The 22,410-nt window shown below is 33.7% G+C and overlaps 4 protein-coding genes across 4 annotated transcripts; 3 read left to right on the top strand and 1 right to left on the bottom strand.

Annotated features, from left to right (window-relative positions):
- Positions 1–23: 23 nt before the first annotated feature.
- Positions 24–5,064, top strand: LOC114169330 (endoglucanase 24-like). Its single transcript, XM_028054442.2, has 4 exons — positions 24–740; positions 2,413–2,712; positions 3,251–3,412; positions 4,230–5,064. Exons 1-4 carry the CDS (start codon positions 312–314, stop codon positions 4,836–4,838), a joined length of 1,500 nt encoding a protein of 499 aa, XP_027910243.1. The 5' UTR covers positions 24–311; the 3' UTR covers positions 4,839–5,064.
- A 1,646-nt stretch (positions 5,065–6,710) lies between these two features.
- Positions 6,711–10,923, bottom strand: MEE12 (maternal effect embryo arrest 12). Its single transcript, XM_028054131.2, has 4 exons — positions 9,896–10,923; positions 8,576–9,376; positions 8,314–8,447; positions 6,711–7,400 (listed from the first exon to the last, which is right to left on the bottom strand). Exons 1-4 carry the CDS (start codon positions 10,515–10,517, stop codon positions 6,771–6,773), a joined length of 2,187 nt encoding a protein of 728 aa, XP_027909932.1. The 5' UTR covers positions 10,518–10,923; the 3' UTR covers positions 6,711–6,770.
- Positions 10,924–11,195: 272 nt separating this feature from the next.
- On the top strand, positions 11,196–14,765 carry EMB1006 (Pentatricopeptide repeat (PPR) superfamily protein). Its single transcript, XM_028055898.2, has 2 exons — positions 11,196–12,185; positions 13,232–14,765. Exons 1-2 carry the CDS (start codon positions 11,320–11,322, stop codon positions 14,517–14,519), a joined length of 2,154 nt encoding a protein of 717 aa, XP_027911699.2. The 5' UTR covers positions 11,196–11,319; the 3' UTR covers positions 14,520–14,765.
- Positions 14,766–18,182: 3,417 nt separating this feature from the next.
- Positions 18,183–20,820, top strand: LOC114169948 (fructose-bisphosphate aldolase 1, chloroplastic). Its single transcript, XM_028055356.2, has 6 exons — positions 18,183–18,462; positions 18,644–18,913; positions 19,215–19,324; positions 19,447–19,537; positions 19,861–20,130; positions 20,363–20,820. The coding sequence occupies exons 1-6, from the start codon at positions 18,286–18,288 to the stop codon at positions 20,639–20,641; spliced, it is 1,197 nt and encodes a 398-aa protein (XP_027911157.1). The 5' UTR covers positions 18,183–18,285; the 3' UTR covers positions 20,642–20,820.
- Positions 20,821–22,410: the final 1,590 nt, after the last annotated feature.

Raw genomic sequence — 22,410 nt, forward strand, 5'->3', positions numbered from 1 at the left:
TTTACTTTACTATTACTTTAATTAGCGTTGTTAATGAAGTGAATAACCGGAAGTTCCTAAAGTGGAGGTGTGACAATGTTGTAGGATTAGTAGCATAGAACGAGATTTGATTAAGCCAGAATCCAGTTTGGTGCAGTGTTAAAAGCGGGAAGGTAACGACAAACGGAACCGATCTAACACAGCGTATATAACACAACGAGGTGGAATAAAGAAAAAGGAATTGAACCGACGGAACATAAAAGCTGGGAAGCGAACAAGAAGTGAGAAATGCGGAAGCACGTGATTTGAGTTGAGAGGAGTGTGTGTGATTGATGAGAAAAATGAAGGCGTGGAGGAGGCTGTTCTATGTGGCGGTGTTTGAGGCGGCGTTGATCGGAATGTTGATCGGAAAGGGAAGCGGTCATGACTATTGGGACGCATTGTCGAAGGCAATTATTTTCTTCGAGGGACAGCGATCGGGAGTCCTGCCGCAGGATCAGAGAATGAGTTGGCGACAGAACTCCGGTCTCAGTGACGGCTGGAACTACAACACGGATCTCACCGGCGGTTACTACGACGCCGGGGACAACGTGAAATTCGGGTTTCCGATGGCCTTCACCACCACAATGCTGGCGTGGAGCGTGCTGGAATTCGGAGACCTCATGCCTCCCAATGAGCTCAGGAACGCCCTCGTCGCAGTTCGTTGGGCCACTGATTATCTTCTCAAGACTCTTTCTCAGCCTAATCGGATTTTCGTTCAGGTAAATAAATTACTTATTTCCAATTCCTCTTCACTGCATCAACATCTATTTTAATTTTACTTCGAAAGTAATTGGTATTTTGTGTTGGTGAACGTGATGCCATCGCTTCCTCACTCTCCTTCATTCAGTTTGGTGATATGAAATAAATTTGTACGTTTGAAGTAGTAAAATTTTACGAGTTAAACATAATACATAATTTTGATTTAAAAATATTATCTGTAATTTATGCTTAGGGTTTATGATTTGTTTGAGACACGGATAATTTCAAAAGTTTAAAAGCAACAAATTTACTGAAATCCTGGTAGATTTGAAGGATTTATAAAACTTTTGTGTTCATCCGTTTTGAGTAACATTTGATTTTGATAATAGATTTTGAATAGTAGACAGTAGAATTAGCTCAACTAATCATACTTGGACTGAAAAGTTAAAGTTGGAGAGTTTCAACTAGAAAAAACAATAATTGTAGATTCAATTAACTTAACTTTATAAGTAGTACAACATAATTAAGTGTTTTTTATATTTCTGTATTAGACAAAGTTGTTAATTTGAATTATCAAACACTTGTTAGTTTATAGAGAAAGTTGAGTTAATAGAAGGACTCATTTTGTGTTCTTCCTTTTGTAGCACAATTAAAGTATTTTTGAATAATAAATGAAAGTAACTCCACTAAATATAGAGGGTGGACCAATAAATGGGCCATGTTCACAATTTTCATTCTTAAAGTTTCTGAAAAATTCATAGGCTTAAAAATGGTCCTTGCTGACGTTGACAATAGAACCTTTTTTCTTTTTCCATTTGATTCTTATGACACATACATTGGGTTACGTTAATGGATTTCATTACATATTAATATATTATTATTATTATTATTTATAGTTTAATACGTTCAGATGGAAGCATTTATATGATGATTAATTTTGTTTAAAATATTTTTTTATGATAAAATTGAAAAGTATGTTTGTGACAAGTTTTATATTTAAAACAACTAATTGTAGAAATAAAATGAGAAACAATTAAGCCGAAAGCAGTCCATTATCTTTATTACAATTTTTAAAATCTTATTTACTTAAAAGTATATTTTGTGATAAAAAGAATCTAAATTACTTTTCTATAAAAATAAAATTATAACAGTCATACTTAGTCACGAAGGAAATATAGGTGATCTAAAAAGCAAAAAGAATAAAGGAACAACTAATAATTTGATTACTGATTTGATTTCTATCCACTTTAATTTCATATCATGAATAAAGGAGATTCACTTTTTTTTTTCTTTCTTTATTTATTTTTCTAGTTTAACAATCTTTAGCAATTCAAATAAGTATTTGTAAAAAAAATATTTTCTAATTTTACCAATTTAATAATTACTTTTTTAGATTTAAATAATTGTTTATAATAAAAACACTATTTATGCAATAAAAGTAAGTATTACCTATAATTAAAGTATAACAATCATTGATTTCTATAATTATTTTTCTATATAAATTATTTTATAATTGAGTTTTTATTACAATAACTAAAAAATTATTTCATAGTTTAATAAAATTTATACTATAATATAAAAAAAGAGGACAAGTGTAATGCATGTTTTCCACTGTTTTTACTAATGTTAAAAATTTATTTTACTTGTTATATGCTTAGTTAATTATTTGTGTTCGCGATGTGAATGTGATAGGTGGGTGATCCAAACTCAGATCACGATTGTTGGGAGAGGCCAGAGGACATGGATACAGCGAGGACCACGTATGCTATTGATGCACCAAACGCCGCTTCCGATGTCGCCGGCGAAACCGCCGCCGCACTAGCAGCCTCATCCATGGCGTTCCGGTCATCAGACCCCGGTTACTCAGAGACATTGCTTCGAAATGCTATTACTGCCTTTGAATTTGCAGATAACTACAGGGGTGCTTACAGTGACAATGAAAATCTCAAGTATAATGCCTGCCCCTATTACTGTGATTTTAATGGCTATCAGGTAATTCATTTCACTCTCACTTTCTTTAATCAATCACTAATAAAGGCTTATCTCATTAATTAAATCTATAAACTATGTAAATTTAACAAAATGTAGTTAATGAGACTAAATTTAAATACTTTTAGAGTTGAGGAATAAATTGAACTACAGTTTTCAAAATGAACTAATTTTAAGTTTTTAAAAACTAATTTTAATTTTCATTAAAAGTTAAAAAATAAAAAACATATTTAACCCTTAATATAACTTAGACATTAGCGGATTAATTACTAAAACTAAAATTTCAATATATAACTATAAAATAATAAAAGTTTACCTATAATTATGCGTGCCGTATCTGCCATGTGAAAAATTTTGGTAGTTGGAAGATGTCACATGCATGTGTCTAGGTCTGCCAATAATGCTCAGTGCCCACTCCCCCATTTAGGTAGCACAGTGGATGTAATTGCTCAATAGATTTTGGCTTTTCATAGTTGTCTTTACATTTGGTTGTGTTTTGTTTTGATGATGAGTTAATGTTATTTTAAAATGAACATGGTAGGATGAGCTGTTATGGGGAGCTGCATGGCTAAGGAGGGCGACGCAGGACGATAATTTTCTGAACTACATTGAAAGCAATGGTAAAACTCTTGGTGCAGAAGACACCATCAATGAGTTTGGCTGGGACAACAAGCATGCTGGCCTCAACGTGCTTCTCTCCAAGGTCACCCTCATATACTCCTTCACAAACTTCAACCACAACTTTAAAATCACCAAATTTATGTCATTACATATTTATATTTTCTCACACATCCACACAATAATCAAGTGCTTGCTTTTCAATTTGGAGTTTCACTTGATAATCTATATTAACTATAGCAAAGGCTTAATTAGATAGATTATATAGGTAGCATAGTTTGAAAAATAATACAAACATATTTATAAAACTGCACTGAACTTTTGTTCAATATAATATATAAAATAAAGATTAAATATATTTTAGTCTTCAAACATTAATATATATTTTTGTTCACAAACCTTAAAAGTGAACAGATATAATTCTTTCAATATAAAGACATTAAACATGATTGAATTAAAATTATTATATTCATTTATTTTTCAAATTTTAAAATCAAAATATATTAAATTTTGAAAAATAGATGAATTGTAATTTCAAGTTGAAGAGTAAAAAGATATTTAACATTATAAAATAACAAATGAGTACAAATTTTATTCTTTCAACTATTACTAGATTTGTATGACTAATTTTTTGTCCCTTTTTTTTTACACCTATATCATCCTATTAGAAATAGTGTAAAAATCTAAAAATTAGATGGTAAAATGTGAAAGAAAAAAAAAGTTAGTTGGAAGAATAAAGCAATAGTGCAAATTTTCATAAGATGACAAATGTTAGTATAATTAAGATATTAAAACTCATAATAATATCTAACATGATAGGTGACGATCAAATCAAAATTTAGAATTAAACCTAAAACACACATGCATATCGTTGATAACAGAAAGATTTATGAAATTTGTAGGAAGTTATAGAAGGAAACATGTACTCTCTTGAGTCCTACAAGTCCTCAGCAGAGAGCTTCATTTGCACAATGATACCTGAATCACCAAGCTCAAACATGGAGTACACACCTGGTGGACTTGTGTACAGATCCGGAGGCAGCAATTTGCAGCATGCAACTTCAATTGCTTTCCTTGAACTGGTGTATGCCAATTACCTAACACACACTTCACAAGTCATCACTTGTGGCAATGTCTATGTGAGTGCACAAACTCTTCGCCAACATGCTAAGAGACAAGTTGATTACATTTTGGGTGATAACCCAATGGGACTATCCTACATGGTTGGGTACAGCAACTACTATCCTCAACGTATTCATCATCGTGCCTCTTCTTTGCCCTCCATCAAGGATCATCCCCACTTCATTGCATGCAAAGAAGGTTCAATCTACTACAACTCAACAAATCCCAATCCTAATCTACTTGTTGGTGCCATTGTTGGAGGACCTGACCAAAATGATGATTATGTCGATGATCGATTTGATTTTAGGGAATCTGAACCCACCACATACATTAATGCACCATTTGTTGGGGTGTTAGCATATTTTGCTGCAAATCCCAGCTTTAGTTGATGCAAGGATGACCATCATATATAGGATTTTTTTTTCTTTTTTTCTGAATGAAAAGATGTGCCTTGAATATGTTTCTCGTCTTGAGAAAATAATCAATGAAGAGGGTTTAGGAATAGTACTAAATTTGAGCTCACAAAAGCTGCTTCTGACTTTTAAATAGAAAGAAGGGGTGATTACTTCTAAGTATTCTATTCGAGATTGTATGTAAGGGTTATTTTGTTTAAAACTCTTAGTTTTTTTTTTTTTTTTTAAATAGCTTCAATATTTTATTTAACACTAACGATGCATGTACAAAATGAGGAATTTCTAAAGTAATTTCAAAGAGAAGAAATCATCAGCCACTATGTACATGACATGACAGTGTCTGAAGGAGGCTTTTTCGTATTTTAAGGTTTATTTTATCTCATAAAAATAGGTCCGTTGGTTTTTTTTTTTTTATATGCAAAATAGGGTTAAATCATTAGTCACTCTGCCGATTTTTTTATTTTTATTTTTTAAAAGTGAAAGCGTACTATAAAAGGCCGGTTTTTATTCACATTAAAGTGAAGTCGTCATGATAAATAATGATTTCACTTTTCAGCTTTTTTTTAATTATTATTTTTTTTAACGTTGGAGTTTATATTTTATTTTGTATAATAACAATGTGGTTTTATGTTTGTTTCTACATAGAGTGTACTCACCTAATGGTTTACAAAAATATCCAATCATGATGGTCTGGGAATTCATGAATGAAATTAAATGTTATTCTGATCATTTAAGAAACACAATTCAGTTCAAGAGTTTTATATATAAAGCTGCAACTGCAACGATAACAAAAATTGTATTTAATTAAAAAAAAAATGAAGTCGTCATTTAGAAAGGAGATTTCACTTTTTTAATGTAGAAACCGGTCTTCTTAATACGATTTCACTTTCTTAAAATGAAAAAAAAAAAGGAAACCAGTAGAGTGGAGGACGACTTCACCTATAATGTCGTCTTCCCTTCTAACGACTTAACCCTATTTTATAAAAAAATATTTAACGGACCCATTTCTACAAATTTGAGATCAAATAAACCCCAAAATACAAAAAAAAGTCGTCTGAAGGACCATAATTTTTGGGAGTACAGAATTTCAATTTTGGGACATTGTGGACTCACCCATATCGCTTTGTCTAAAGTCATTGATAGGATCAATTTTTATATTTAGATAAGGTATATGGCACTCACAGAGAGGTTGGTAGCGAGATTAATTATTCTTTCCCATGATTTGGAAATACATAATTAAGTATAAGAATTAGTTTATCTAAAATGATAATGACATAAGAGAAATGACAATGAATGAGGTAAAAGTGTAAATATATGTGTAAACATTATTCTGTGTATAATAACCTCTCGATAATAAAAAGGTTAGAGATTGCACTACAATTATAATTAATAATTTATTTGCAATTCGGTGTCTCATGTTCATACATCATCACACACACTAAATTCAGAGAGATACACAAATTTGAGTTATAATCCTTATATGGTTGTTTTCTGTGATCTTTGTTATCCTTATATATATAAAACGTAAGGACAAGTGGTTATAATTAATTCTTTCATAATAGATAATTGAGGGAAATACGCCAAACTACAAAGATGCGTTTGAGATTCTAGAAAACTAATTTAACTTAATAATATATTTTCACAGTTTTCAACTGTTTCAAACATACAGATCCAAAACACTTAGAAATTTTTTAAAAATTCATCTTTCAAACATGCTCTAAATTTGCATTACCAATGAAAAGTTTCATGTCATTTCATTTTTTACTTTGGTTCTCATCGTCTCATCTTATAATTCATATTATCTAGTCTATTATGAATAATTGGAAAGCGAAAGAAAAAACAAAAAAATGAAAAGAAGTATCCTAGTTGTTAGTGTAGTTAAACTGAACAAGAATGAAGAATCAGTTCTCAAATATTCAAATTTGATAGCCCCCCAGGAAGATCATCAGATCCATTTTGCGTGGCCTGATCACTACAAAACTGACATGAAATCTTAGTTGGTTTCGAATGTAAGCATTTATCAGTCTGTTCCTCTAAAAAACCAAGTCTTCTCTCAAGGCTTAACACACCGATATGCAAAATGCGAATGTCAACTAGTGCAATCCTGGTACAAGCCCGAAGCAAAATGTAATAATCAGCATGGGCAACATAGGTCAGGGCACCTTCATCCCTCTTTCTAGCATAGTGGATATAATCAAGTTTTTTTCGCTTCAAACTAGGTGGTATGTAACAAAACCTGTTCTCTTCCATGTCTAATTTCATCTGTCTAATGGCCTCTCTGACTCGAGGTTTTCCTGAATTGCGATCATTGGAATCTGAGTCTTCATCTTCTGATGAACTCTCCTGTGAATTATTATCATCCACACTTCCAGGCAAGTCATCTTCAAGACAGGTTTCATCATCAGGAAATAGATTATTCAAACCTTTTTTTCTGATCTTTTCCTGCTTGGAGGTCCTGTCAATGCATTCTTTATCATTCAACCTCGTTTGGTTGAAAGAAGAATTTGACTGCTCTACATTCTCTAATGGTTTTATATCCTGAAATTTAAAAAAAAAAAAAATCGTTACAACATACTTTGACAGGCATTCTCGCAGTGTAGTCAGGCAACAAAAACAACTTCCGGAAAGTAGACAGTCCTAGGCTGATAGATAAAACTTATAAAACTTAATTTATATGTAATGAAATCTTCCTTGCATAATATTTAGGAGATGCAGGAGTACAAATTTTATACAAATTTTATCTGCAGTCACAATACGAGCATTTGTTACTTAAATATATCATTAAGAGAGTATAAATGCACATCCCTTCATTGATTCAAATTACATATCGTTGGAGAACCACAAAACTGAGAGTCAGGTACTAACAGTGAAATATTAGTTGACCCATGAATAATTGAGCAATTCTCACATGAATCATAAACAGTTATGTTATAATTTTGACAGTTGGTAAGTCAATGTATTCAAATAGTAACATGTAAATGCAACTTCCAAGTAACATGTCATTTTCTAGCATGTTCTCCCAATCAACTTTATAAAACAAAACCTGTTTAAGAAATTTAGAGATAGATAAATGGCTGGCAATTGATGGAGCCCCTCAATTTTACATGAAACAGAAAGAAATTCATATCTTTGTTCTATTTTGTACAAAACTGATTTCAGGAAATAAGTCAGCGCCAATTTTTGTGGCACTTTTATGGAATTTTGATGTCCTTTAGGAAGTATTGATGCAGTCAATTCATTTTCCAAGCTTTACCATGAAGGAAATTGAAAATCAGTAACAGCCGAGCCATGTCCCATGCACAAAAAGAGGACAGGCATAGGGGCTACTTCTTTCTTAGAATATCTCACAGGAAAGATATAAAGAAAGAAGTTGAAACCTTAAAACAATTTCAAGACATCCTAATTGTAAAGGCCGGTGCATGTCAATGGAATAACAAAGTTCTTTAATTACCTCTTCATTCTGATAAAAATTCCACAAGTATTCTATCATACTTTCTTCCTCGTGATTCCCATAAGCTGACTCTGATCCAGCAAACACAACATCCCTACAGTATTTGAGATACGTACGCAAGTCCTTCGAATGCTCTGTGCACAAATACTGGATGTTAGATAGCCATTTAATTGTTCCGAAAAAAGGACACAAGTAGAATATGGATTCATGCAACATAGGTCCAGTTTCGTAAGATAATAACATAAGTAAACAATAACTTTACCATTGGTATCCCCAATCTCATTATATCTTGCTTGAAGGTGTTGGATAAGCCAGGCAGAATCCATTTCATGTTTTTGAGGTCCCACTTGATCTTCAGCTGAATCTTTAGATTCTGAACCAAAATCATGTCCATTATTGGTGGCAAAAGTTTTACCCATTTCACTGTTGTCTATGGCATCATCATTACGAGACAAACTATTCTCCCACTCTCCAAAGCCATTTATGTTATATAATATCCTTATTGCTACAATTAGAATTGACATAACGCATACATGAGTAGGTAGCCTAAAATACTTGGTGGCTAGGGATAACCACAAAGATGGAGGCATTGACCATTCATATATACGACATGCATAAGGAAGAATCTTCTCAACAGGAAGTGATAATTTTTTAAGATAACGGTAAGCTATTGCATAAAAGTTAACTGGAGGTAACTCCAAGCCTATGAACTGAGCAATGGATGCAGCAAATGACTCTAGCTTCTGTACTGGAACAGCTCGCTGGGGCCTGAACATAACATTTGAACTAATAGGACATGCACTTGAAGGTTGTCCTATGCGCTTTTCAATTTCAATAAAAGCAGAAAAATACGGAAGCTTCCCTTCAGAAGTCCACTTCATCATGTCAGATGGCAGGACAGCTTCTCTGGCAACATGACATGCCAGAAATGAAACAGCAATAGTACAAGATAGTGGAATCCTTTTTCTTAAAGACCTAAACCATATCATTACAGCTCGCTGACCAAATATATTGTGGGGCTCCGCTCTGTGTTTAGAGCGTGGCCTATAATCTTCTGGTTCATCTGAGACCAATGAAGAAATAAACTCAACAAACTATAAGATATGGTTGATGAAAATAAAGCATCTCATTGAGTGCAGAAAAGCTATATACTACACACTTGATAAACATGAAAGCTTAGTATAAAATTGTCAAGATCATCCTGTTACACTATTGCTCAAACAATAAATTTGATAACTAAATCCAAATTTAATGAATATGAAATTGAGTTGTGACTATCATATATGATATACTAGAGAGAGTGAACACGTCAATTAATCACTAGGTTTCATTAAATTTTAAGAGAAACAGAAAGCATTTACTGAAACCTTTTTGTGAACAGGACACATTAATGCCCCACATATTTTACAACCAAAACAAACCAAGAATTGGAATATCACTTTCACTACTACTGAGCCAGGAACATGCACCAAACCTATATAGGAAAATTGACTGGAACGTACAGAACCAAACCATGAAACAAAACAGAGCACATGTATTGTAATTCAAATGTAAAAATATAATACTGGAAACTTTGTTTTACCTTCATTCTGCATCTCAGAGTTATGGATTACTTTATCAGGCCAGTCATCGTCGAAAACACCAGTCCTAGAGACAAACCTCAACCAAATTGGCCCAACCAAGCCACAAATTAGAGGGGTAACCTTAAAGTCCTTCACCAAAGCTTCACACTGAAGCTCAATCATCAACTGCAGCCCCATCACATACCGCATCCTTATCTCATTGTGGTAATCTTCAAAGCTTGCAACTTTTGAGCCTCCAAAATCAGAAGGAACCGAAGGACCTTCCTCAAAATACTGATCGGCATCAAAATCCTCTCTTTTAACTTGAACAGATTCATTTCGTTGAGTGTCATCATCCAAACCTAGATTCCTAATGAAATTGGACTGGGAATCATAGAATGAGTCATATTGGGATATGGGTTCGGCTTTGACTGCAGTAGGTCGTTGCCGTAGGTGACTGGCCATGTAGACAGCCCCACCAGTAGTTTCTCCCTTATTGAAGAGATCATCAGCATCGACGGCAGTGTCCATGACATCCTCAAATTGCGAGCCACATCGAAGGCAGTAGAAAAAGCCATCAGAGCCATCACCAAGACCCACATTGTTACAGGTTCGACAAGTCAAGTTATTGACATCGACCATTGCTGGATGCTTACACACACCTACACCTTTCAGTACTATTCCGAGCCTGTAACAATGCTTCAGCTATAATATAATATTTCAATAGATATTTCCAATCCAGTGACTAACTGGTACGAACACTATGACTAATTTCCAATCCTGTGAAACACAACCACGTCACTTTCAAATCGGAAGATATGGTAGAAACTTGTTTGGGCTGATCAGGCACTTGTTAGGGTTTCACTCTTGTTCTTCTGCTGCCCCTCACTGGTTCGTTCCTTCTTCTGAACCGCTCGCCGTCGAGTCACAGACCGTCGTCCTCGGCCACCGTCACGAGTCGCGCGCCGTCGCCGTCGTCGTCTACGGCAAGTTGGGAGGAGAAGCTGCGCCGTCGCCCTGCACTGTTTTGTTTCGTAAGTGGTGAATGGGTGGGAAAATCTATTAAAATCATAATTTTTTTTATGACTTTAGTTTTATATTTTTTTAAATAATGATTTTGATTTAACCTTTTTTTTTGTGTTTTATTTTTTGTATGTTGATTAATTAAAGTACTTTCTTATTGTGCTTTTGAAGAAATATTTTTATGTTTATAATTTAATTAAATCAATCGAAAAAATATAAATATATAAAATTAAAATCAAAGTAAAATTATGGACTTTTTAAAATGTAAAAAAGTAAGAAACTAAAATTGGAGGAAAAACGAAATTGAAAATTTTTATGCGTTCTTTGGTTTGACTCGGTGCAGAACCTGGGAAAGGGAATCATGTGAGGAATCAGCAAGCTTTGGGAAGAAGATAACTTTTGTTTGCATTCACAGAGAGCCATGGCTTTCAACCTCACACACTCTACACTACCTTCTTCTTCTTCTTCTTCTTCCATTTCACACCATTTTCATGTTCATACTCTTTCAAAACCTCTTTTTCTTACACACTCCAAAATCTCAACCTCTCTAATCTCCAAAACCCTTTGTCTTTGTGCTTCACCATTCAACACCACCCAACCTTCACCAACCCCCATTTTCCTCCCATATCTCCAACAAGAACATGAACCAGAAGAACAAGAGGTCATAGAAACAATAGAAGAAGTAGAAGAAGAAGCTCGTGACCCAGATGATCCAATCTACAAATTCTTCAAAACCCGCACTAGGATTTCCTTCCAAGACCCGGGAAAAGAAGGAAGGTTGTCGCTTCAGAAGAACCGTCGCATATCATGGCACCTTGCTTCTGACACCAGTGACCTTGTTGAAGAAGAATCTGTAACGGGTTTGGAGGATGGTTCCTTGGTTGAAGAAAAGAAAGAAAGGGTGTGTGAGAAAAAGGGTTTGCCTTTACCTGAGGGGATTGTGGGAGAGATTGTTCAGATTGCAAGGAACTTGCCTCAGAATCTTACTCTGGAAGAGGGTTTGGTTGAATACGAAGGAAGGGTTAGTGAGAAAGATTGTTGGGAGGTTTTGAAATCACTTGGGGAGGAGCACCTTCTGGTGTCTTGTTTGTATTTCTTTCAGTGGATGAGGTCGCAGGAACCTTCACTGGTTACACCTCGGGCTTGCACTGTGTTGTTTCCTTTGTTGGGGAAGGCGAGGATGGCTGATAAGTTGATAGTTTTGTTCTCAAACTTACCGTCCACCAAGGAGTTCAGAGATGCTCATGTTTACAATGCTGCAATTTCAGGCCTTCTTTCTAGTGGCAGGTAAAATATTCTTGCAAAATCACGTGGTTTGCTTGTTTTTCTCTTGCTGCTTTTGTGTGGATCATGGGAAGATTAATAGAGGATGCAAATGTAAGTAAAATAACTTGTTTACTAGAATGATCCACGTTTAATTAATTGACTTGTTTACTAGTCCATTTGTTTCATTGTTATAATTGTTGTAGTGACTTGGAAGATAAGGAAATGAACAAGGTGTTACAGGCTTGTTATCCAAGCAGTGGTATAAGCCATGCCATTTCTTAATTATGTTTCAACTCAACACTGGAAACTACTTATTTCATCATGTTTACCTAGAATTCTGATCAATGATGACAACCTGACAATGTTATGGCATGAATATTAACTGCACTAGCACATCAGTTTCAGCATGAAGTTCAAGTGGTTGTGCATATTCTTTTGCAAGTTTTCTTGATGGGCTATACTTTGGTTTCTTAATATATTAGTAATAGTTAGGGAAACTTTGCTACTGTATATTATTCTTCAAAGGTGGAACTGGAAGTATACTGTTCTGAAATTACTTTATTTTAGAATTTTTTCTGCATTTGTATTCTAGTCCAATTGCAAAAAATATATAACTTAATTTGTTTGTGTAAAATATATCTTACCAGATGATCCAACCAGGTGTTGGTTGTTGGAGCCTTTCATTGATTGAAACAATCCCTAGTCTCTTTACACCAGTCAGTTTTTCCATTAATGCAGATGGATGGAAGTCCTTTCTTTATCTGTTGGGCTTGTCTTGTTCTAGGTTTGTTATTAAGAGTCCAATGAACACCTATAAAATCTATTGAACTTCATTGGTACTTGTCAGAGAATTAAGATGTTAGAATTTACCCCTGCTGTGAAAAATTAAATATTATCTATGATTAAGATATTTAATTATTGTATGGAAAACAATGTAAAACAACCAAAGATGTTTCATCTCTGCCTACTTTGACAAATGTTCTGACATTGTTCAGAACAGCGTCACCCCTCTCTAAAATACCCCGTATTGTAAGAGTTTATTGTTGAAGTCTACCTGATTGTTTTAGGTATGAAGATGCTTGGAAAGTGTATGAGTCAATGGAAGCTGATAATGTTCTTCCGGATCAAGTGACATGTTCTATTATGGTTATTGTTATGAGAAAACTTGGCCACAGTGCAAAAGATGCATGGCAATTTTTTGAAAAAATGAATGGAAAAGGAGTCAAGTGGGGTGAAGAAGTCCTAGGTGCACTCATAAAGTCATTTTGTGTTGAGGGTTTGATGAGGGAAGCTCTCATCATCGTATCTGAAATGGAGAAGAAAGGGGTTTCCCCAAATGCTATTATGTACAACACCCTGATGGATGCATATTGTAAATCCAACCGTGTAGAAGAAGCTGAAGGCCTTCTTGTTGAGATGAAAGATAAAGGGATTAAGCCCACTGAAGCTACGTTCAACATTCTAATGTATGCATACAGCAGAAAAATGCAGCCTGAGATTGTGGAGAAGCTGATTGCTGAAATGCTGGATGTAGGGTTGAAGCCAAATGCCAAATCATATACTTGTCTAGTCAGTGCATATGGAAAGCAGAAAAAGATGAGTGACATGGCTGCAGATACATTCTTGAAGATGAGGAAAGATGGTATCAAACCCACTTCACATTCTTACACAGCTCTTATCCATGCATATTCAGTTAGTGGCTGGCATGAAAAAGCTTATGCAGCATTTGAAAACATGCAAAGGGAAGGTGTTAAACCATCCATAGAAACCTACACTGCATTACTAGATGCATTTAGACGAGCTGGTGATACTGAAACATTAATGAAAATATGGAAGTTGATGAGGAGGGAGAAAGTTGAAGGAACACGTGTGACATTCAATACTCTAGTTGATGGTTTTGCTAAACATGGTCATTACAAGGAAGCAAGAGATGTAATATCTCAATTTGGTAAAGTTGGATTGCATCCAACATTGTTGACTTACAATATGCTGATGAATGCATATGCACGAGGAGGGCGACACTCAAAGCTGCCAGAGTTGTTGGAAGAGATGGCAGATCGTAACTTAAAGCCAGATTCTGTAACTTATTCAACTATCATATATGCATTTCTCCGTGTTAGAGATTTTGCACAGGCATTCTTTTATCACCAGGAGATGGTCAAGAATGGTCAAGTAATGGATGCCAATTCTTACCAGAAGCTTCGGGCGATTCTTGATGTTAAAGCTTCAATGAAAAACAGAACGGATAGGAGATCCTTGATTGGTGTGGTTAGAAATAAGATGGGTGTTGTGAAAGCTAAGAGGAAAAAGGATGAGTTTTGGAAGTTCAGGAAAAGACATGTTAGAAATCAGTAGTTCTGAATCCTGCTTGTCAGTGTAAAGTAAGTTATATATGCAGATTGTAATTTCAATTTTGATCCTTTTTTTATTTCTTTAAATGGGTGCATGAAGATCTATTCACACATTGAGAGAATCATCATTTAAGAAACAAAATGAAACACAATGGTGAAGTGGCACACGACCTTGGTCAAATCTAGAACAATTTGAATGTAAAAGAAAACACAGATGGTCCTAATTGATTTTTATTTTTTGTTGCTTTCAGTGGATGCAGAGCTCAACCAAAAACAAGTGTTATTCTATCAATTTAATTTGATTCCCTTATCATAGATGTTCTCATAGATTCATCAAGGTAAAAGATAAGTGACTTGCACAGTTAAAAATTAAAGAACATAAATTAGAAGCTAAAGAGCATTTTACAGATTTAGTTTTCTGCACAGTAATGCTTGAAATATTTACTAAAGTTTAGTTCTTAAAACTTTAATGCGTGTACTTTTCCGATTTGAGATTCAAAAAGTAATAAAGAAAATGAATTATATGTACTCAAGGAATATATTTGGCACCAAATTAAGATCCCTCAATGGTGGCAACTCAATTTTTGTTTTCTCCACTTTCCCTATTCCTTCCTTTCATCCTATTTCTGAGAAACTAAACTATTCTAATTTTCTGCTACGGAGTCAACAAGTTGAATCGGTGATTAAGCATAATTTTGTCATGGCTTCAATAGACTCTCTCTTTGTTGATTTTGCATTGTTAATAAACAAGTTTTGGAAAAGGTCAAATGAATCTCCTTTGTTTAACATTGTTCAAGGATGATCTAATTATAACTCAACATATTCTGTAAATTCAAGTAGTTTCAGCTCTAATCCATAACAAATTTCAAGAAGTAACAAAAAGGAGAAATAACAGCAATATAACCATTATAAAATATCCTTTCCAAACTAATTATTCAAAGATTTTTTAGATGACTAGCTTGGGATTGAAAATCTTTTAAAAATATTATTTAAGAAAAATCCACTTTCTCTTTACAATAGAAATTTCATAATTTTTAAGATATTCAAATACATTAAATTTGAAATAATTTTATTTTAAATTGTTTAATTTTTGTTAATGTTTTGCTCAGATAAAAGAATTGAATTCTTGTTTGGATAAATTATTTTAATTACCATCAAATGAAAAATTATTAAAATAGTAAAGTACTATTAATAATTAAAAAATATCAATATTGATCATATCTTTTAGTCAATCCTCCTTTATGTTATTTTTCAGTCAAAGTTTATTTTCGATATTCAAATTAACAAAAGAAAAAATTCTATGTGTTGGTCGAGATTATTTTCAATTGATGTTAACCATGATTATTTAGGTTGAGGTCAAACTTATATTTATGAGTTGGGGCTAATTTTGGCGACTGAAAAATTTCTCCAGAACATTAAAAAATAATCCTATTTAATTTATGATGAAAGTTTTCTCAATTAGCTAAAAAAATCCTAACAAATTATTGACAAATAATAATATAAGTGTTCTCGACAAGAAAAATAATCATTACATATAGCAACAAAACCAATAAAAATTATAGTCATCAATAAATAATCCAGATTACATCTATAAAGATAATAGTCTCTCTGCCTTTAGTCGAGAATATCAAACAATAAATAATATTAATTTATTTAATATTAGCTGAAACGTAATCCTCCTGATGTTGGCTAGAAAAATCGAATTTAATTCTTTATTGAATTTTTTTTGCTGTTTTTAAACTGTTATTTCATAATACACTAATTATTACTAATTTTAATATTTTAAAATATATTATAAAAATATTTAAAATGTCAACACAGTATATTTTTAATATTCAAAAGAGAATGACATAAAAAAAACCAATAAGAATTCTGGATTCAGAAAAATCTTAACTAATGTTAGATTAATACAGAAGAACTTTGAGTGACATTGAAAACTCTCACTAACATTGACTTAGAAATAACCCTGGCCCAATATCAACAATAAAATAACCTCAACGATGCTAATAAAAAAAAATACAAGTCCACTATGAAAGAAAGCTTTTTCAATGTTTATGAAAAGAATTTTGAGATTATGATACACAAAGCTCGGTCAAACCAACAATAACTCAATTTTGATCATGTTGTTCATATCCCAACTAAAATTGAGTTAAGAAAAGTATACCTGATATAAATTTAAAAATTAGAAATTATTTTATTTTAAGTAATCAAATTATTAGTGAAATCTTGGAATTTTGGTATAAACCTAATTGCTATTCACATGTTAACCACTATATTACTTAACGTTGTCGTAACAAAATCCTTTAATAATAATTAATTTTAGTGACTAAAAATAACTATTTCAGTATAGTGATCAATTCAAATAACAATTTATAAATTAAAAATGATTGATTACTACAATAATTTTAAGAAATTATAATTCGTTTCTAAATTGATAACTAAAACAGTTTTTATTATGAATTGGTATGTAAATTGATCCTAAACATTAATTATCTAGATTTTAGCTAACAAAGTAATTAGTTTTAAAATGGGTTAAATATGTTTTTGGTCCCTTAACTTTTAATTTGCAGTAACTTTTAATTTTCAGTAACTTTTGAAATTAATCTATTCTGAAACTTTAAACCAATTTAGTCTTTTATCTTTCGAAATATGTGGATTTAGTCCTTTAAATCAAATTTTGTTAAGTTTATTTGACATCTCAAGCCGTTTAATAATAGTATTTGACTTAAGATTAAAGCGAAAATGTGTCCAACAATATAGACAACTCAAATACAATCGTAGATGCGTATGAAACATCAAATAAATTTAAAAAATTTTGGTAAAAGGACCAAATCCACGTATTTTGAGAGATGAATGACTAAATTGATCAAAAGTTTCGAAATGGACTAATTTCAAAATTTACTTAAATTTAAAGAACAAAAAACATATTAAATCTTTTTTAAATTGATCTCTAATTAAAAGATTAATTTTTAAACATATTTTTTATTACTAAAATTCATCATTACTTAACAGTTTTCTTATTTTTAACGAAGGAAAATAAATTCTATTGAGCGTATTCTCTTGTATAAGATAGATGCAAAAACTCTTATTTGACTATCAATTATGGAGTAAAACCCAAATTACCTATAGAGACATCATTTTCAACCAGATGAAAAAACTCTTGATTAGGTTATTCTCAAATCGACCAAAAGACGAGGAAGAAAATAACACAATGAGAGTTAATTGGGCCATTAAAAAAGATCATAGCGAAGGTGTGGGGTAGTGGAAGAAGGCACAATTACAAGGAGTCCTTGACACGGCATGATCTAGAGACATCGTTACCTCAACCTCACAACACCCTATCATTGAACCAAGACCATAAACCAACGAGAAGGAGACAAAAGGGTTAATCAACAAGGTAAACAATAACCTCAAATACTTGGTTCATCATTTCCTTCTCCCAGAGACAACAATAATTGGCACCACCCTTTTTGGTGCATGTAATACATTTGTCACGACTAGTAACACAATGGCAAAATAATATTCCAACTCATTTTTACGAGGCGAGAAAAAAAGCATCCATTTGAACCACGAAATGGCAGCGCAGAAGGGGAAGGAAGCTCAAGTTATCATCCACATGTCAAGTGAGGATAGGTGAGCTCACACCAGCCTCAAACGAGACATCACTTCAGAACTATAAATGAAGCGAAAACGTTGCATGTGTGGTAACGAGACCAATACAAAGGTTGTTCTGTAGGAGATAAGATTGTGGTAGTAGTGTTTCTTCATCAATGGCCTCTGCTTCACCCTCTCTGCTCAAGTCTTCACTTGTTCTTGACAAGTCTGAATGGGTGAAGGGTCAAACCCTTCGCCAACCTTCTGCATCAGTTCTCAGATGCAGCCCCACCAACCCTTCGGCCCTCACCATCAGAGCTGGTTCGTACGCTGATGAGCTCGTTAAGACCGCGGTACGATGATAAAAATCTCATCTTTCATGCACTTTTGTTTGAATTTAGAGGAGAAAAAGTAGTTGTAATGTAACTTTCTTGTTAAATGCGTGCTTTAGTATTGTAGTTGTGGTTGTGGTTGTTCTTGTTTGGTCCGAAAGTATGTTTTTGACATTGTGGATGCGAATGGTTGTGGAAACAGAAAACTGTGGCTTCACCAGGGAGGGGTATTTTGGCCATGGATGAGTCGAATGCTACTTGTGGGAAGCGTTTGGCTTCGATTGGGCTAGAGAATACTGAAGCTAACCGCCAGGCATACCGTACCCTTCTTGTGACAGTTCCGGGCATTGGTCAATACATCTCTGGGGCCATTCTCTTTGAGGAAACTCTCTACCAATCCACAGTTGATGGCAGAAAGATCGTTGATGTGCTCATTGAGCAAAACATTGTTCCTGGTATCAAGGTCGACAAGGTAACAATTTCTGAATCACCCTTTCCTTCCTTTACTATGCAGTCACATACAAATTTTATTTTGAATTAAACTTAAAATTCACTTTTTTACTGTCATTTTTCTATCATTCGGATATTTGTTAGTGTGCATGTATAAAGATGTTTCACGTCTCACATAAACACATATTAGAAGTAGCATACCAGAAGTTAGCTTTTTTTGTAGTTCACAATGGTGAAAATGTCGATGATGAACTAAAATAGAGGCTTCGAATCTGCATAGTGTATGCACTTTTAAGTCATGGTTTATGTGGTTGAGACAACAGGGTTTGGTTCCTCTTGCTGGCTCCAACGATGAGTCTTGGTGCCAAGGTTTGGATGGTCTTGCCTCTCGCTCAGCTGCATACTATCAGCAAGGTGCCCGTTTCGCCAAATGGTTAGTGTTCGTAGCCCTTTGCAGTGGCAGCAAAATCATTCATAGTTTCATGCTCTTTATTTTCTTGTGCCACAAATCATGCTCATTTTTTCATCATATCAACTCATAACTCCACATATTAGGCGTACTGTTGTGAGCATCCCCAACGGTCCCTCTGCTCTGGCTGTTAAGGAAGCAGCCTGGGGTCTGGCTCGCTATGCTGCAATTTCTCAGGTGAGAAAACCACTCAACTTGTACTGGTGATTTGATTTTTTTTTCTTTTCTTAGAGCTATACTTCCATTTATGGATGTGAGGTAAAGGTAAGGGAATACTTTTGTTGAGAATCAATAAGTCTGAGTACAACATTGAGTAAAGTTAAGAAAGCCGAACAATGTATAAGTAAAATATCCATAAATTCATTGTCTTAAGATTTTGGATTAGAGTTGGTTGGTGCCTCTGTATCTCGCAGTGAATTCTCCTATCGAGAGATGCATCAACTTTTTACATATTTGTATTGATTCTGAATAGCCCAAATGTTTTCAATTAATGGTTTTAGGACAATGGATTGGTCCCAATTGTGGAGCCAGAGATCTTGCTTGATGGGGAGCATAATATTGACAGAACTTTTGAAGTAGCCCAAAAGGTATGGGCAGAGGTTTTCTTCTACCTTGCTGAGAACAATGTCCTTTTTGAGGGTATTCTCCTGAAGCCTAGCATGGTTACACCTGGAGCAGAGTCCAAGGAGAAGGCAAGTCCTCAAACAGTTGCTGATTACACCCTCAAGCTCCTTCACAGGAGAATCCCCCCTGCAGTCCCTGGAATCATGGTAAGTGACACTGCCAAATGCATCATTCTTTGCATTCCTAACTTCAATTTGGATTCTCCGTTGACTGTATCTTCAAAATGCACCGATGGACACTGATGTTGAGATTTTTAAAGTATCAATATCAGTGTATTTTAATGTTCAGCGGAGGACAACAACAAAAAAACTTAGTACAGAATCTGAACTCAACTAACTTTCCTTTGATGCGGTAACTAACCAAAGTTGTGTTATGCAGTTTTTGTCTGGTGGACAGTCTGAGGTTGAAGCTACCCTGAATTTGAATGCCATGAACCAATCTCCAAACCCATGGCACGTGTCATTTTCATATGCGAGAGCCCTCCAAAACACTGCCTTGAAGACATGGGGAGGGCGCCCAGAGAATGTGAAGGCAGCACAAGATGCACTCCTTTTCCGTGCCAAGTCCAACTCACTGGCTCAGCTTGGAAAGTACACTGGTGAGGGTGAATCTGAAGAGGCCAAGAAGGAGTTGTTCGTCAAAGGTTACTCCTACTAAGATGTTTCTAGTGCATATGATACATGTTAGGCACCAACACCAGCAGTTGCAGTAGGTGTTGACGGAGGATCAATGAAGTGGAAGACTAATTTCTGTAAAATGTAATGTTTTTATAGTCTTGGAGACTATTTTTGTTTATGGTTTACATGTTCCTTTACAACTTAATAAACCTTTTGCTATGAGTTGTGCACTTGAATATTATATATATATATATATATATATATATATATCCCATCCCCATATATAACAAAATGGTTGAATCTTGGCAACTGATGAAAAATCTCTTTATAAAATAGTGTAAGAATTGAACTCAAACTTACCAACAAGACCCCTATTCCTCTTTAAAAGGACGTGAATTTTTCTTTGCTTACGCTCAAGAACAAACAACTTTAATCCCAAGGAAGATAAAACTTGTCAATGTTAGCAAGAAAACATCTTCAATGGATTGTGTAATTAATTCAAGACGCATATATTTTTTTTAACGAAAAATGTTAATTGTTATTCGGTGGGGAAGTTAAACCTCGTAATCTCTCGTCTCTTTTTCAAATCCACCAAATTAATTTTGGACAATCAGACAATTAAATTTTGACTCTCTTTTATGACCTGATGTGGTATCTTCTAAGTGATTATGAAATATAGAAAATGAAAAAATGAAAATAAAAATGAGAAGTCATTTAGAAGATGTCATATCAGATTATAAAAGAAAGTTGTCGAGATTTAATTGTTAAAAAATAATTTTTCATTAACTTTATAACTCTTGAGTGTTTTGGAAAGAATTAAGCTCACAACCTCTCTTACATTCTCTTCTAACCCTATAACTAAGTCAACTTTATAACTCATAAGAGACCAATAGTATATAAACTTTTGAAAAATGATACATATTTGTCTATCACAAACCGAATAATTAGTGTAGTATATTACATTTTTTTTTTATTTCAACAGTGAATCTTTAGAGAAATGCTACATGGCAAATTTTCTTTTCCTTTTTAAAAACTCAAGTAAATATCTAAAACTCTAATCTACAACAATTTATTGAGAAGAGAGTGATAACTCATTCAATATTTAACAAACGTGACGACGTTTAGAAAGAAAAAGTCATTGTATTAAATACTTCATTTCTTAACCCTCAACTATGCGTACGAAAAACTGAGTGAATTTTACAAATGAACTTATTGTATGAAGAACGGTATGCATACAATGTGATGAATAAAAAAAATGTTCTTTCTATCCAGACTTAAAACATGAAAGAGATGTGTAATTTGTATAGTATCATTATTGATGTATAGTGTGTTTGTATATTTCTTCTTGAAATCTCAAAATCATAATTTGGACAAAGCTTAGTGAAGAGAAACCTTAACCAAATCCATGTAGCTTATGAAATAGATACTCCAATCCATACATAATGATAGCCGTACGAAACAATAATCACGTGAAATAATTCTTAACAAACCAGATTGATCCTTAATGAAACGATTACAACGAAGTCTCATTGAGGAGGTTAAGCTTATCATTAACCAGATTGATGCTTAATGAAAAGATGCAATTTCAAATTATGTAACTTGAATATTTGTGTTCTATTTAAGTAATTTTAAATAGTTATAGCTTTCTCTCATCGTCTTCTTAGTTGTTTTGTATATATAATAAGCACTGACGAAGATGGGATGCAATGAGGTTACTGATAAAGGTACTTGATTTAAATAGTAACTATCAAGTTTAAATCCTTATCATCATCTCATGTAAATTATAGAAAAAGTCTCGGTGTACCTCAG

This window comes from Vigna unguiculata, chromosome 11 (assembly GCF_037176805.1).
Source record: "Vigna unguiculata cultivar grain cowpea cultivar isolate G323 ecotype 2 chromosome 11, ASM3717680v1, whole genome shotgun sequence".
Classification (NCBI taxonomy): domain Eukaryota; kingdom Viridiplantae; phylum Streptophyta; class Magnoliopsida; order Fabales; family Fabaceae; genus Vigna; species Vigna unguiculata.